This window comes from Doryrhamphus excisus, chromosome 2, assembly GCF_030265055.1.
Source record: "Doryrhamphus excisus isolate RoL2022-K1 chromosome 2, RoL_Dexc_1.0, whole genome shotgun sequence".
Lineage (NCBI taxonomy): Eukaryota > Metazoa > Chordata > Actinopteri > Syngnathiformes > Syngnathidae > Doryrhamphus > Doryrhamphus excisus.
Window position 1 is genome coordinate 6502546 of NC_080467.1, and position 14297 is coordinate 6516842.

At 42.2% G+C, this 14297-nt stretch overlaps 1 protein-coding gene across 2 annotated transcripts in view; it reads left to right on the forward strand.

Moving 5' to 3' along the window:
* Positions 1-14297, forward strand: part of dym (dymeclin) — a 60491-nt gene that overhangs the window by 8450 nt on the left and 37744 nt on the right. For both annotated transcript variants that reach the window (XM_058051600.1, XM_058051609.1), the window contains 7 exons: positions 1592-1731; positions 5709-5894; positions 6228-6406; positions 6525-6650; positions 6721-6834; positions 6922-7016; positions 13573-13672. In XM_058051600.1, the coding sequence (XP_057907583.1) occupies positions 1592-1731; positions 5709-5894; positions 6228-6406; positions 6525-6650; positions 6721-6834; positions 6922-7016; positions 13573-13672 (940 nt within the window). The remainder of the gene's footprint in view (positions 1-1591; positions 1732-5708; positions 5895-6227; positions 6407-6524; positions 6651-6720; positions 6835-6921; positions 7017-13572; positions 13673-14297) is intronic.

Consider the following 14297-nt stretch of genomic DNA (forward strand, 5'->3'; position numbering starts at 1 on the left):
TGAATTTTGATGATTAAAAGCTGACATCTAATAAAAACTCCAAATGACACATCTCATTCAATGTAAATTTCCAATGGATGACAGCCATTGGAAATGTTACTAAATCTTCAACCAACTGTAATGCCTGTGCTTATCATGAAGGAACATGTAGTCACCCATGAAATTCCAACTGACATAACAGACACGGGGCAGACAGCGCTTTTAATTTGAAGGACGGTCACGGAAGTGTGTATTATGTATGGGAATGTCTATTTACCTCTAAGATGAGCCGCTTTCAAAATAAACATGCTTCTCATGTTTCTATTCACGCTCTGTACGAGGAGATAGAGTCAGCTTTCGCCGGCGTTTGCCACCATGTCCGACGAGTTAATACTTCCCCACACGAAGGTTCCTTCTCACCATGACAGCGTTTGATTCATCTTGTGTGTCCACTGCGGCGCACAGCCATCAACTCGGCTTTGTAATTTGTACCGATATAAGTCATTTTTCTATAATTGGAAGAATCTATACCAGTGTATCTAAAAAATATCGCCTAACCCTAATTTCAAATATGTTTCATAAGCATGCGAGACATATTTTAGAGCTTAAACCTGGATTGTGCTTTGATGCAGTTGGCTTCCTTTTCTGCAAGAAAGGTGAAGCTTCTGGAGCTGAGTCACATCCAATAAATACAACAGTGACTTTTTATTGCAAATGTTGATCTGAAATCAGAGGTCACCATCAAGCTTTATTAGACATGAAAAATGCACATTTTTACAGCCGCATAATTTTACATTTGCTATTGACTGGCGGTCTTAGAATGCAATCTCAAAGCTGGATTTTGTCAATTTAGAAATAATTTAGTCCTCTCGTGCTCGAGACCCCGTCAGTTCACACAGTCGTCCACCAGCCTAAGCCGGCCTGCATTCCATTCTCCTTATTATTGTTGACTTATTGTCTGCCTCACTGTCTGCACTCCGACATCAATACAGAGTTGCAAAATGTCTCCTCTGTTAGTTGTGCAAAGCTTCTGACTTTGTTCCCAAAGAGGACCTTCCGCAATCTGGTGATGACACGGAGCGTTTCGGATCCCCTCTAGTCCGTCGTGAGTCCGTCAGTCTATGTCTGCCTTTCTGTGCTGCCAGACAGTTTCATCATGCTCATGCTTCATCACAAACAATGTCTTCATGTCTTCGTTCCATTACTGTAATAAAAACAGGGAGGGGGGGGACATACAGGCAACCATCTCCCTCTTTTACTCTGTGACCTTGCCCTCGTTGTCTACAAGCCTTTTGAGGGATCTGATGCATTAATGATGCATTCAAGATAGCTAGTTGGGAATCAGATTTTCCAGTGTTCATTCTCCTATGTGATACAAACTATTTAACAAGGAGGGTACAGTACATAATACGGGATACCACATCAGCCGAGGTTTATTATGCCAAATGGCTTTTTGGTGTGTTCAAAACATGGATGCCCTTATTCAACTTTGTGTTGAAACTGTCATTCACCAACCTTTCCATTAGTTAAAGCAACTCCAATTGAACTTTGACCCGCTTGTGAATTGTACTACTTGGAAACCTTACTGTGCTTATCCTCTTCTCTTCTCCAGTTTGTCGCTAACCAGTCGCCTGGTGAAGACCCTGCTGTATAACTTCATCAGACAAGAAAAATGCCCGCCTCCGGCAACCCATATCTTTGAGCCCAAGCCTGAGGGCAGCCTGCTTTATGGCCTGGCATCTGGCGTGGCAAGTACGAATACACACAGACACATTCACACACATCCTCTAACTAGAATAGTGTGCTGTTAAATGCAGACTGACCATTTTGGGCAAGTTTGGATTAGCCTATGCCAGAATTTTTCGAAATCATGGGAAAACTTTTGTGTGTTCTCACAATGTTTACAAGAATCAAAGTGGGTTAGCTCTCAGTAAAGCGCTGAGACCGAATGGCCATAAAGCCAACAAATCAGCTAATAAGAGAGGAGACATATGATCTCAGGGAAGAACTACATTTGAAACACTTATATGCTAGGACTACGTTAAAAAGCCATAGCACTTCAGTATGTGGAATCAAACTATGGAATGGATTGAGTAAGGACCTCAAACAATGCACAACGATGAGCCAATTCAAGAAACAATACAAGCAGTTGATGTTTGCTAAATACAAGGATGAAGAGTCTTGAACCAGTCATGATATGCTATATATACCACTATATTGACACTTACTATGGTACACATAATGTCATTGTATGGTCATATCACCTCGTACTTCGGTACGAGGTACATTATAAAAAAAAAAAAAACAAATAAAAAAAAACAAACCTTAAACTGTATTATGGAAAGCAGGAAGTGAACAAATGAAACAGTTACTGATTGTAAAAGTAAACTGTATTATGGAAAGCAGGAAGTGAACAAATGTAACAGTGACTGATTGTAAAAGTACCAGATGGAGGGGTAGGATTTAATAAGCTTTGCTTCTTCCTACTCCTTTTGGACATGCGGAATGAAATAAAACCATTACCATTACCATTAACTAACCAGCCAAATGACTAATTAATCTGCCCACCACGTAGACAAACAGCCAAATTAATCACTAGCGATCTGGCTAAATCGCAAACAGCTAAATGGACAACACAGCAGCCAGCCAACCAACAACAACTAACTAACCAATGGGCCAACCAACAATATTTGTATAATATTAGTGTACAATATTACAATATAATACATGTGCTCAGTTCTTTCAAGGCAATTGCGGCTGTGAACTGAAGGGTAAAATCAGCGAAATGGAAAATAAGAGCAGCAGTCAAATTACATAAGCGCAGCCCAAAAAAAACACAAGTGTTGCCAGTTCTTCCCTTGGCTTGTCTTTCATGTGATGCCTGGGCCATGAGTGATTTGAGGAACCAACGTGCGAGCTGTGCTGACATGCATGCAAAGCAGCGCGGATAAAAGTGATGTTTCAGAAATGAGCACAGCTTGTGCGCGTGTGTTTTTTTGTGTGTAGGCACTGGTCGTTGTGCGTCTGTCTTGTGTGCGCGAGTGCGAGAATAGATGCGTGCCCGTGGGTTTCCCCACAGATAAGCGCTCTTTGTGGGGGCGCTGGGGGGCAGATCACGTCCAGTGAGGCATCGGCATTCATCAGCCTGTCTGTGTGCATGTGTGTCAGTGGCCACAGACGGCCCTGATGAGTTATGGTGCTCTGTCCTGTTCCCTAATCCCCCAGAGCCCGTCTGTCTGCAGCCGCCTCCCTTGTACACACACACACACATGCGCACCAACAAAACAACAAAAGGCATTGACGCTCTTGTAGTAGCTTGGAGACAACGCTTGTTTTATTTCCCAGTCTTGTTAAACACGCACATGTTATTTCCATGTGGAAAATGTGGTGTTTCCAACATAAACAATAGCAATTCTTGAAAATGGCATCATAACGGGGACGGGGGGGTTACACTTAAAGACATGTGGTATTCTAAGTGGTCCTGGAGGAGCGTTACTGAAGAATGATTTTTTTTTCTTTTCAGTGCTGCTATGGGTGCATCATGGGAAAATCTGCATGCCTTTGAACATATACACTATGTTCTCGTTTGTGTGATGTTATCTGAAGAGCATGTTGTCTGTACAGCAGAAACATCCTCAAAGGTCTCTGGCACGTCCTTTGTTTCGTCTTTAACATCTAGATTTCCGCCTTTACATGAAGCACAATCTAATGAGGCGCAACACGGGCTCTGAAAAGTTTAGCCCGTGTATAGCAACTCATTAGGATGAGGTATACCGAATAAGTGGATGGTTAGTGCATGGAATTATCGGGTTTAAAGGTGCCCTAATATGTTTTTCAACTACCTTAATAGCATATTGAAAGAGCGTTGCCTAAATTCTGATGTTTTAAAGGTGCTACTGGGAAGATAATAGTTGTTGTGTCTCTGTAGCTTTAATGCTAATGAGCCAGTGCCGCCATGAAGTGTTGTTTTATTCAGTTTTTACATATACACTGTAACTCTACACTATAATGCCATACTGTAAGTCGGACGCCACATATCAAAATGAGCAACGTAACAATGATGAGCGGGACAGGCCTGCTATGTAGCTATGTGAGCTACAGTGCTAACATTCATTCATTTTCTACCGCTTTTCCTCACAAGGGTGGCGGGGGGTGGGTGCTGGAGCGAGAGGCGGGGTACACCTTGGACTGGTTGCCAGCCAATCACAGGGCACATATAGACAAACAACCATTCACACTCACATTCATACCTATGGACAATTTGGAGTGGCCAATTAACCTAGCATGTTTTTGGAATGTGGGAGGAAACCGGAGTACCCGGAGAAAACCCACGCATGCACTGGGAGAACATGCAAACTCCACACAGAGATGGCCGAGGGTGGAATTGAACCCTGGTCTCGTAGCTGTGAGGTCTGCGCGCTAACCACTAGACCGCCGTGCCACCCCTAACATAACATAACAGTCACATTTCATTAGAAACTTTATGCTGGGCTAGCATGTCTTCTGGAAATAAACAACTTGTTGCCAGATCTCAGTGATTTATTTTAAGATGTAGCAAAGACTGCCTTTTTTTTTTTTTTTTTTAGCAATACTGTGCTGCAATTAGCAATACTGTACCGCCCCCATGTATACCATGTATACCATGGGGCGGTCTCGGCAAGCTAGGGACAATCCAAAAGCAGTAAATTAGATTTTTCCCAATTGTGAACCTCTTAAAGGTAGCAATTGGTGCAATTTTTTTAGGGATGAAGGGGCAACTTATTAACAATGGCCAAACACAATTGATGTATACAGGCCCTTATGACCAAATTCCTTCGGATTTCCTCACTGTTACACTTCCCTTTCCTCTTTTTCCCACTGTGCATCTGGAGGAATAACACATAACCATGCTCTAAGTTTGAATAAAGCTAACAAGTGGACGTGCAAATGTGCATGTGGAGTGCAGGAAATGTGCCTGCCAGACACGCTTTTGTGACACGCTAAGGCCAGTCACTCTGGTGCCAGTAATGTGATGAAGAAGTCTTCATCAAAAGTTGAACCTGTTTGTGTGTGAGTATGTGAGAGAGAGTGAAAGAAAGAACATTTAGAATACACTCACACACTCACCGGCAACGTTTTGTGCCATAATCTCAAGTTAGGGAAGCCTTTTATCCGTCTTTAAGAAAAAATGAATGAACGCTTCCACAGTTCACCACTAGATGGCAACATGTTTACTTGCCTTTTTCCCCTGCAACTGTGCTTTCAGTAGCTCCATCAGGTTGGACCCCATGCTTGCATCATAGATTCACTGTGGCTAGACGTCCAGGAGCCAGAGGCGGTCACCCGTGTACCTCGGTGCTCATGCTTCACATGACGCCTGAGTGCGCCTGCACTTCAGTTGAGAAAATCAACACATCCCCCACCAGTTTAAAAAAAAAAAAAGACTCCAGTAGCACCAGTTTTTGTTCTCTGGCGCCGTCTATGTTTGCGCTGCAGAGGGCCAAGCATAAGTCCATTGTGCCCATCTTGGTTTTGATTACATCAAGTCTGGCCACACGTTTCCTTTTGCATCCATCGCCTCCATCAAACACAAATCATCTGACTTTATTCTATGTAAATTCTTTACGGATTAATTAGATCTGACAGATTATTGAGCACACTCATAATCGACTGCCTCTTCATGTTCCATGTTAAAAAATCACATCATCACTTTCCAAGTAATGTATTTCTTCTATTTCTTGTGTCTTCAGGCGGTCTGTGGAGCGTCTTCACATTGGGCGGGGCTGGCAGCAAGACAGGAGTAGACCCGGAACACAACCATTTACCTTTGTCCAACCAGAGCCTTTTGTTACTGTTGGTTCTGGCCAATCTGACGGATGGGCCTGACTGGCCCAACGCTTACCGCCAGGCTATTACTTGCTTCAGAAACACACAAGGTAATTAATACTTTTCTTTAATACACTGTTTTAGGAAGTATTTAAAAGTGGTTATAAATGCACCTTATTCTAAATGAAGCTGGCTTGTCTAAATGTGCTTTAGCACACCTCAAGCAACGGTGCTCTGAAGTAGATCCCAAGTTTCATGTATACAGTATAGTTTTGTCCCTTGAGAAGCCACTAATCAAAGGCTTTAATCAAAATTATATGTGCCATGACGAATTGGCCATGTACAGTATGGTGGGAAGGGGGTCTTTGGCACAACTAATACACAAGTTTATGGTTGGTGTTATTACAGTCACACTATAATAAACATGTCTCTGTCCCATGCAGACACATCGTCAATTCCTGTCGAGCAAACTCACACCTTCCAGATCAATTTCAACAGCCTGTACACAGCACTGTGTGAGCAGCAGTGCTCTGACCAGGCTACCCTGCTGCTGTACACGCTGCTCCACCAGAACGCCAACATGAGGACGTACATGCTCTCCAGAACCGACATGGACAATCTGGTGGGTTGAGTACCAGCCAAGTGTTTGGTCTGTGTTGGACTCCCGAGTATGATGTAGTGTACGGCAGGTTACTTTAAGCAATACTTCACTGAAGTGGAGCATTACTTTTTTTTATCAGGTGTTGCCCATCCTGGAGATCCTTTACCACGTGGAGGACAGAAACTCCCACCATGTCTATATGGCCTTGATTATCCTCCTCATCCTCACAGAAGACGACGCCTTCAACCGCTCCATCCATGAAGTGGTGAGTAGCACGCAGTGTTACTGCGTTACACATGCACAACCATGAAGCCATGTTCTTGTCTTACTAACAGGTATTGAAGAACATCGCATGGTACACGGAGAGGTCCTTGCCCGAGATCTCCCTTGGCAGCTTGCTCATCCTGGTGGTGATCCGCACAATCCAGTTCAACATGACCCGCACGAGGGTAAACCTGAGCGCTCTCAGCTGAATGCCATCTAAAGGAGCAATAGCTTCCACATGCTGATTTATGTTCATGTCGCCACCTATTCAGGATAAGTACCTCCACACCAACTGTCTGGCTGCGCTTGCAAACATGTCAGCCCAGTTCCGATGTCTCCACCAGTACGCTGCCCAGCGCATCATCAGGTACACATGGAGGCACACACAACAGCATGAGACAGTATTTTTCCAACAGTAACATAAATATATCAAATAAGGAAAAGATGTCCGTCAACACTTGGCGCTTCGAACTTCACAGCTTTACTCTTGTTCTGGTTTTTCAGAAATATATTAATAAATCATGCTGTTCTGGGGTTGAACATGGCCTATTATTAGTCAAAAATACATAATTAAGCACATCTTTCCTATTTTTCCCTTAAATTATTCATAAAAATGACCAAATAAAATACAAATATAAGGCATTAAGAAGACTCATTCAAAGATGACGTGCGTTGTGATGAGATGTGGTATTCTACACTGGTCACGAGGTGTCAGTAATGTTACTATAATGTATGGTGAGACACACAAGCACCAAACTTGAGCAGCACAAAAAAACAGGCATTTATTGCAGGTTGGAATTATGTCACAACAAGCAGAGTAATCCCTTCAAACTGTATTATGCTATACAGTAAATATGTTAACACGGCTACTGTTGTGGGCGTAACTCATGCCAAGCTAAAACTCAACTCTGAACCCCGTACGTGATTTCCTTTCCCCTAGAACTGGAACACATTTAAAGTAACACACACCAGTTTGAGTCTGACTTATGTTTATGTATATGTAGGTTTATTTTCTGTTATTATCTCTAGCAAATTGGGTAATAGCAGTGTAAAGGTGACTATAGGGATGTTATTTCATGTCTTGAGGGCTCTAATAATGTTTTGAAGGTTGTAAACAAGTTTTTTTATGCTCGAATGGTCATATCACCTCGTACTTCAGTACATGAAAAAGAAAAACAAAAAAAAACTTAAACTATTTTAGGAAAGCAGGAAGTGAACAAATGTAACAGTTACTGATTGTAAAAGTACCAGATGGAGGGGTAGGATTTAATAAGCTTTGCTTCTTCCTACTCCTTTTGGACATGTGGAACTGTGAACTGATTATGGGATGCATTCAATTGTAATCTGATGCATGTTCAAATGAAATAAAACCATTACCAATTAGGAAAATATTGAATTTATCAATAAGGAATGTTAGTTACATTGTGGAAACCGCAATTAAAGAGTGATTGCTCTACAATCAAAAAGATACTATAAGTCAGTGGTTCTCAGTTATTTTCTGTTATGCCCATCATCAGGAGACTATACTATGAGAACCTGATAATATTTAGTCATTTTTCTGTACAAACCACTGTAAGAATTGCAGCATAGTGCAAGTGTGAATGAAGGCTAACAGGCAAACAGACATGCCAATCTTGAAGAAAGAAAATGTACCCGTAATATTGAAAGTCGCTATTTAGGAAGCAGTGCTGGTTGACACAATAGAAAGATACGTGACACTAAAAAGACACAATGGCTAGACTCAACATGAAGATATTATGGCTAGATATGATAGAAAGATATTCCAGGCACATTATGCACGCACACATTCATAGAAGGGTCCTATAGATAGATACATTGCCTGTGGCAATCTGTCATTTTTTTTTTTTTCAAAACTAATTAACTTACCCAGGAAAGAACAAGAGCTTTGAAAACGAACGCCAGCCTGTCATTTGAATAATTCATGCTGAATCAGCACAAAATATTTAGTGCCACAGTGAATTTGCAGTGTCTGCGCAGAAAAGACCAAAACATAAAATATTGACTTGTGTGCTGCGGCTGTGTCGGGGAGGAGAACATTATATAACATCTCAGGAAAAACTACACACACACACACACGGAGACATTCATGTCTGATTGTCAACTTCCGCCACACAGGAAAGAATGTTTCCTCCCTTGTAGACATGGACATAATCACGCACACCCGGGATCTTCTTATCTTGTCTGTCTGTCTCGTTTCATATCTGTCATTCTTTGCTGTTTTGAGTCAGAGAGGAAAAAAAAAACTGTCTGTCCTGTTGCGACGTCGGCCGAACTGTCTCTCTCTCGTCCGACTGTATCGTGATGAGCTAAATGGACTGTCTGGCTAAGATAAAAGGGGATTTCCTGGCCGGAATTTTCAAAATGTCACACAGGCAGTTGAACTCGGCCTCCTTTTTTAATGGACTCCCAGACAAAGCATGATGGCGGGTATTGTTTATTTACTCACCGCCCGATTGAATTTCCTGCCGACAACCCCCCCCCCCCATCATTTCCTTTTATTTACTGTTCATCCTTTTTCTCCACAGATAAGATATTCTCCCATCACGTGCTCCCCTCGTCTCATTAAATCACTTTCACAGTCTCCTGCTGTCCATTCACTCACTTGGTGCTTTCTTGTCTGCACACTTTAGTTGTGAGTCATCAATGGACCAGGCAGCACGTTTCTATCCAGCGTATAAATAACTTTGAAATGGACTAATGGGAAATTGATCTCTCCCGAAAGACACTCGGCTGATGAAAACCTCTTTTCCAAATATGCCATAACAGTCGGCAGTTTATTCCGAGCAGACCTTCTGTATTTGTGCTGAAGGAAAAATGAACAACCACAGTGTCACTTGGTAGAGTAGCAGGGGTGTCGTCGTTCACTGCCCTGTGATAGCCCTGCATCCAAATGTTGGGGATCAATAAAGCAATATACAGTAAACCTCGGATATATCGGATTCAATTGTTCCCACTGGTTTTGTCCGATACAAGCGAAATCCGTTATATGCGTATACCGGAAAATGTCCGTTTTACGCATATATCGGATTTATATCCGGTATATGCGTAAATCGGATTTTATCCGTTATAAAAAGGCACTTCCTTGACTATGTTTCCAATGTACCTGGACTGGGCAATGAAAAGAGACGTAAGGTAATGAGAATTTAACTTTATTGGACTCTGAGCATAACAAATTGTTAATTAACCTAGGCCCTGTTACGCCCGTCAGGCCTACGTTATTTCCAATAGTGAGGTTAAGATCTCATTCAATAAATCCCAGGGTGTTTTCTGGCAGCATTTGCCAGAATAACCCAGTTTCGTCTGCATTAAAAATGTCCTCTGCTTTAAAACATCTCAGAATGTCAGCTAGCTTCGGAGCGCCACGATGCGGCCATCCGATATATGCGAGGGAAATTTAATGGAAATGCATTGGAACGGGACTGGAGATTTTGTCCGAAATAGGTGAAATCCGTTATAAAAAATTCGATATATGCAATTAATTTTTATTGGAAATGCATTACCGAAAAATCGGTTCTTTTTTATCCGTCCGTTGTGAGCGAATTTCCGATATATCCGAGGTTTACTGTATATATATATATTTATCTGAATATTTGACTATTTTGCATGAGAAATGACACAGCAGGTGGGTCCAAATGACTTCTCTCCAAGGAAGTTAGAGCTTTTCTTCCTGTCACTCACACCAATGTGACCAGATGATGGAACAGATTATGATTGATCCCGATGTAATCCCGGTGTCCCGATGCAATTTTTTCACTTCCGATACGATATTGCAGCCTTCTCCTTTCTTAGCACTGTTGTTATGGTCATGTGGAATCTGCATGCTGGATAGAAAAGATCTAGATCAGGGGTGCTCATTAAGTCGATCGCGAGCTACCGGTCGATCGCGGAGGTGGTACTGGTCGATCGCTGGTCGATCGCGGCGTGACATTAAAAAAATATCATCCCAGCATCAATGCCGTCACTTGATTGATATACATGGCAGCCATTCAGATGACAACTGAATGTTGCCCTTCGGGCGACCAATCAAATCAAACGACGTCTCTAAGTGCAGCAGAACTTACGATGTCAGCCTATCATCCATCCCCGTTACTTGATTGACATACAGGACAACCAGTCAGATGACAACTGAATTTTGACCTTTAGGTCACCGCTCATGCGTAAACAACGATGCAAAGTGCTAAGCTAGTCGGCGAATTGCGTCAGATTTTAAGCCCTCGCTAAAGTTTATGGTCACTAAAATGAGTGAAGGAGCTGGACCAAGTAAAAAGGCAAAAACTGGACCAAGTAAAAAGGCAAAAAACATATCACTTCCATACGGATACGGATATGGAATATTATACGGATATTATGATACGGATATTATCCATGACTGATAAACATTTGGAAGTGTGCTTGAGGCTGGCTATCAGCAGCTACTGTCCGGACTATGCAGCCCTGGCTGGTTCAATTCAGTGCAAGTCATCAAAGTAAACTCAGGTAATTACAAAAAATGTTAATAGTTAATTATGTGTGTTTTGCAATATTGGCTCATTTGGTTATGTAAGGTACATCAACATACATTGTACGTACAAATAATCCTCAATACATTTGAAAATAAATAGATGTTTTGCATTTTTGTAGTGGGTAGATCATTTTGACTCGGTCATTTTAAAAGTAGCACGCATGCTGAAAAGTGTGAGCACCCCTGATCTAGATGGACTGCTTGTATCGGAGACACCACGACACCACAGCGGGCTCCATTTTGAGTGTGCTATATATCCCGTTTCATTGCCACCTGCCAATTGTTATTTCAGTGATATTGAAAACATGATAGGGCGGCACGGCGGTCGAGTGGTTCGCACGCAGACCTCACAGCTGGGAGACCAGGGTTCAATTCCACCCTCGGCCATCTCTGTGTGGAGTTTGCATGTTCTCCCCGTGCATGCGTGGGTTTTCTCCGGGTACTCCGGTTTCCTCCCACATTCCAAAAACATGCTAGGTTAATTGGCCAAATTGTCCATAGGTATGAATGTGAGTGTGAATGGTTGTGAATGGTTTGTCCAGGGTGGACACCGCCTCTCGCCCGAAAACAGCTGGGATAGGCTCCAGCACCCCCGCCGACCCTCGTGAGGAAAAGCGGTAGAAAATGAATGAATGAATGAATGAAAACATGTTATGATATGTATTTGTGTGACAGTAAAGTTCCACGACTGGTGTCGTAAAAGACATACTCTATTGTAAGTTTCCTCCTTCACGCTAATGCACCTGGCGTCTAATGCACCTTCATGCACTCCTGGAAGGATTCTGCGATCCTCTGCAGCTTTCTCATCATGTCCATCTTCATGATGTTCTTGGTGTATATGGAAGAAGACTCACCAGGTCAGGTGAGCAGGGAGGTTGTTCCAGCATAGCCATGTTCTTCTCGGCTAGGAACCGTTGGTTGCTCAGGGCGTTGTGAGCAGGCGTGTTGTCATGGTGAAGTAGCCACGAGTTACCCTGCTGTAACTCTCACCTTTTCTCGCCCACTGAACGAAGCAAAACACCACAGGATCCCTTTGTAGATGTCCTGGTTGGTCGTCTGGCCTTGTAGCAAGCACTTGCAGAGGATATATATCGAAGATCTCAATCAATATCGACAGTGCTGGAACTTTCGTCACATCCTGCATATCCATAGTTGTCTTATTGAGGTCTACAGTGTTCTTCACTGAGCTCTACATTTATCCGCGGAAAAGAAAACAGGAACGGGAAACTTCAAAGTACGTGAAAGATGATCTGTTCAGAAACTTGTTGTCCTATTAATATCAGACAAAACAGATCAATTCCAGCCACACATTGTGGTCAGCCCTGTTGGAATTATAAAAACGGTCTTCATGCTGTTTTATGTTTTAGTTAAGAATTGTCTCGCTCTTCAGTTTTCTCTTTGGAAGTCCCAAAAATTAACCCATTTTCTTTGCCATTGAATATCAGAAAATCCCAGCGTTCCATACGGCAGCAGGAAATACATGCATACAAAAGCTACCCAGTGTGTGTCCCAAGCACAACAGCATCCCTGTTGAGACGTTCACACAGTGAGTCAGTCTGTCATTACTTCAGCTTCAGGACTGATCTGGGCCTCAGAGCAGCAGTGTGGAAGTCCGCCTGTGTCGCCTGTTACCATGGCAGTCTGTCTCACACACACACACACAGATACATAGTGTGTTATTGTTGTGCATGAGGGTCCCAGCTGGCGCTCATCTCTCATTTGGGAAAAAAAAAAAAACATCCGACCAGTACAACAGGTTCTTTTGGCTTAGCTGAGGCTTGGACAAAGCTTCTCCAAATTATTGCTAGTGAATGTGAGTGTTTTATTTCCAGTGCTGACAGATGAACAGGTGTAGCCTTAAAGGACATCAGTGTCTTCCCTTGTGAGTTTTTTTTGGGGGGGGGGGCTGTCATTGACTTGCATGTATTTAGCTAATTTATGTGACCTCCATGTCCATATTTGCCCCATGTGAATGGTTTGGTGTGTGTTAGTTGTGTTTCCTCGGAGGGATTAGTTTTGTAGTCATGCCTAAGACTAAGGGATAAATCAATTGCATACATACAGAGTAAAAAGAAACCATTTTTAAGAGTTTACAAGAGTTGTACAGTTGTCAGTTTACAATGCCCATTAATGGTATGTGTTTGTCCAAGGTTGCCCAAGCACACCATAACTCCTGATTTACTGTCACATGCAATCATCTTGCATCCCCGTCATGCACACATATACACATAAAGGGAACAAAAGGAGAAGGCAAAGCTGTCGGCATCTCCCGTCAAGTGTGAGGCTCATAAAATAGGAATAAAAAAAGCTATGCATTCGTGTATATAGTGCTGTAAATATGGTAGTTGTGATGGTGAATGATCTCACCTCCTTTCTCGCTCTGTGTGTGTGTCTCTTGCAGTTTATTTGCTTTGCTTTCCAAGAAGCACAACAAGGTTCTGGAACAGGCAACACAGAGTCTGCGAGGCAGACAGGGAGACAACACGACCTTGCCCGACTATGTGAGTAATACACATACTGTACCAAGATACAGTGTCTCTGCTAATAAAACTAGGTGTAGTGTAAACTGTTTGTAAGGCCAGGCTTACTTTCATTCATATGCAGTTTTATAAAAACATCATTTTTCTTTGCATTTTGGCCTTTCATGAAAAACAATTTGGCTGTTTTCATGTCATTTTATTTTGAAGTTTGCCCCCTCTAAATGTTATCATGTTTGTTTATGAAATAATTTAGTATTCTATTTATATAATGGTCGTTATAATGGTGACTCTATAGTTATATATGCAGGACGTGACGTGAACCATTCATTTTGTGCATTTACTGTAGAAACTTGCTTAAGAATACACTTAGAATATCTATCTATTATTTACTGCTTAGTAATTGAAATTCACAGTTAGAATATGAATGCTTAAATGTACGTCTCATTTTTCACTCTGAATGAGCAACCAATGAGTTAATGCAGCCTTTTCAGCCTCCTGATTCTACTTAATAGCACTTGACAGTGGACAACAGTGTTTTATGTACACTTAACATGTCCTGGTTTTCACAGACGATAATTACGGTGCATCAATAGCACCACAGTAAGAACTACATTCAAATGTTGAGGCTCCCAAAAGCCAGAATGAA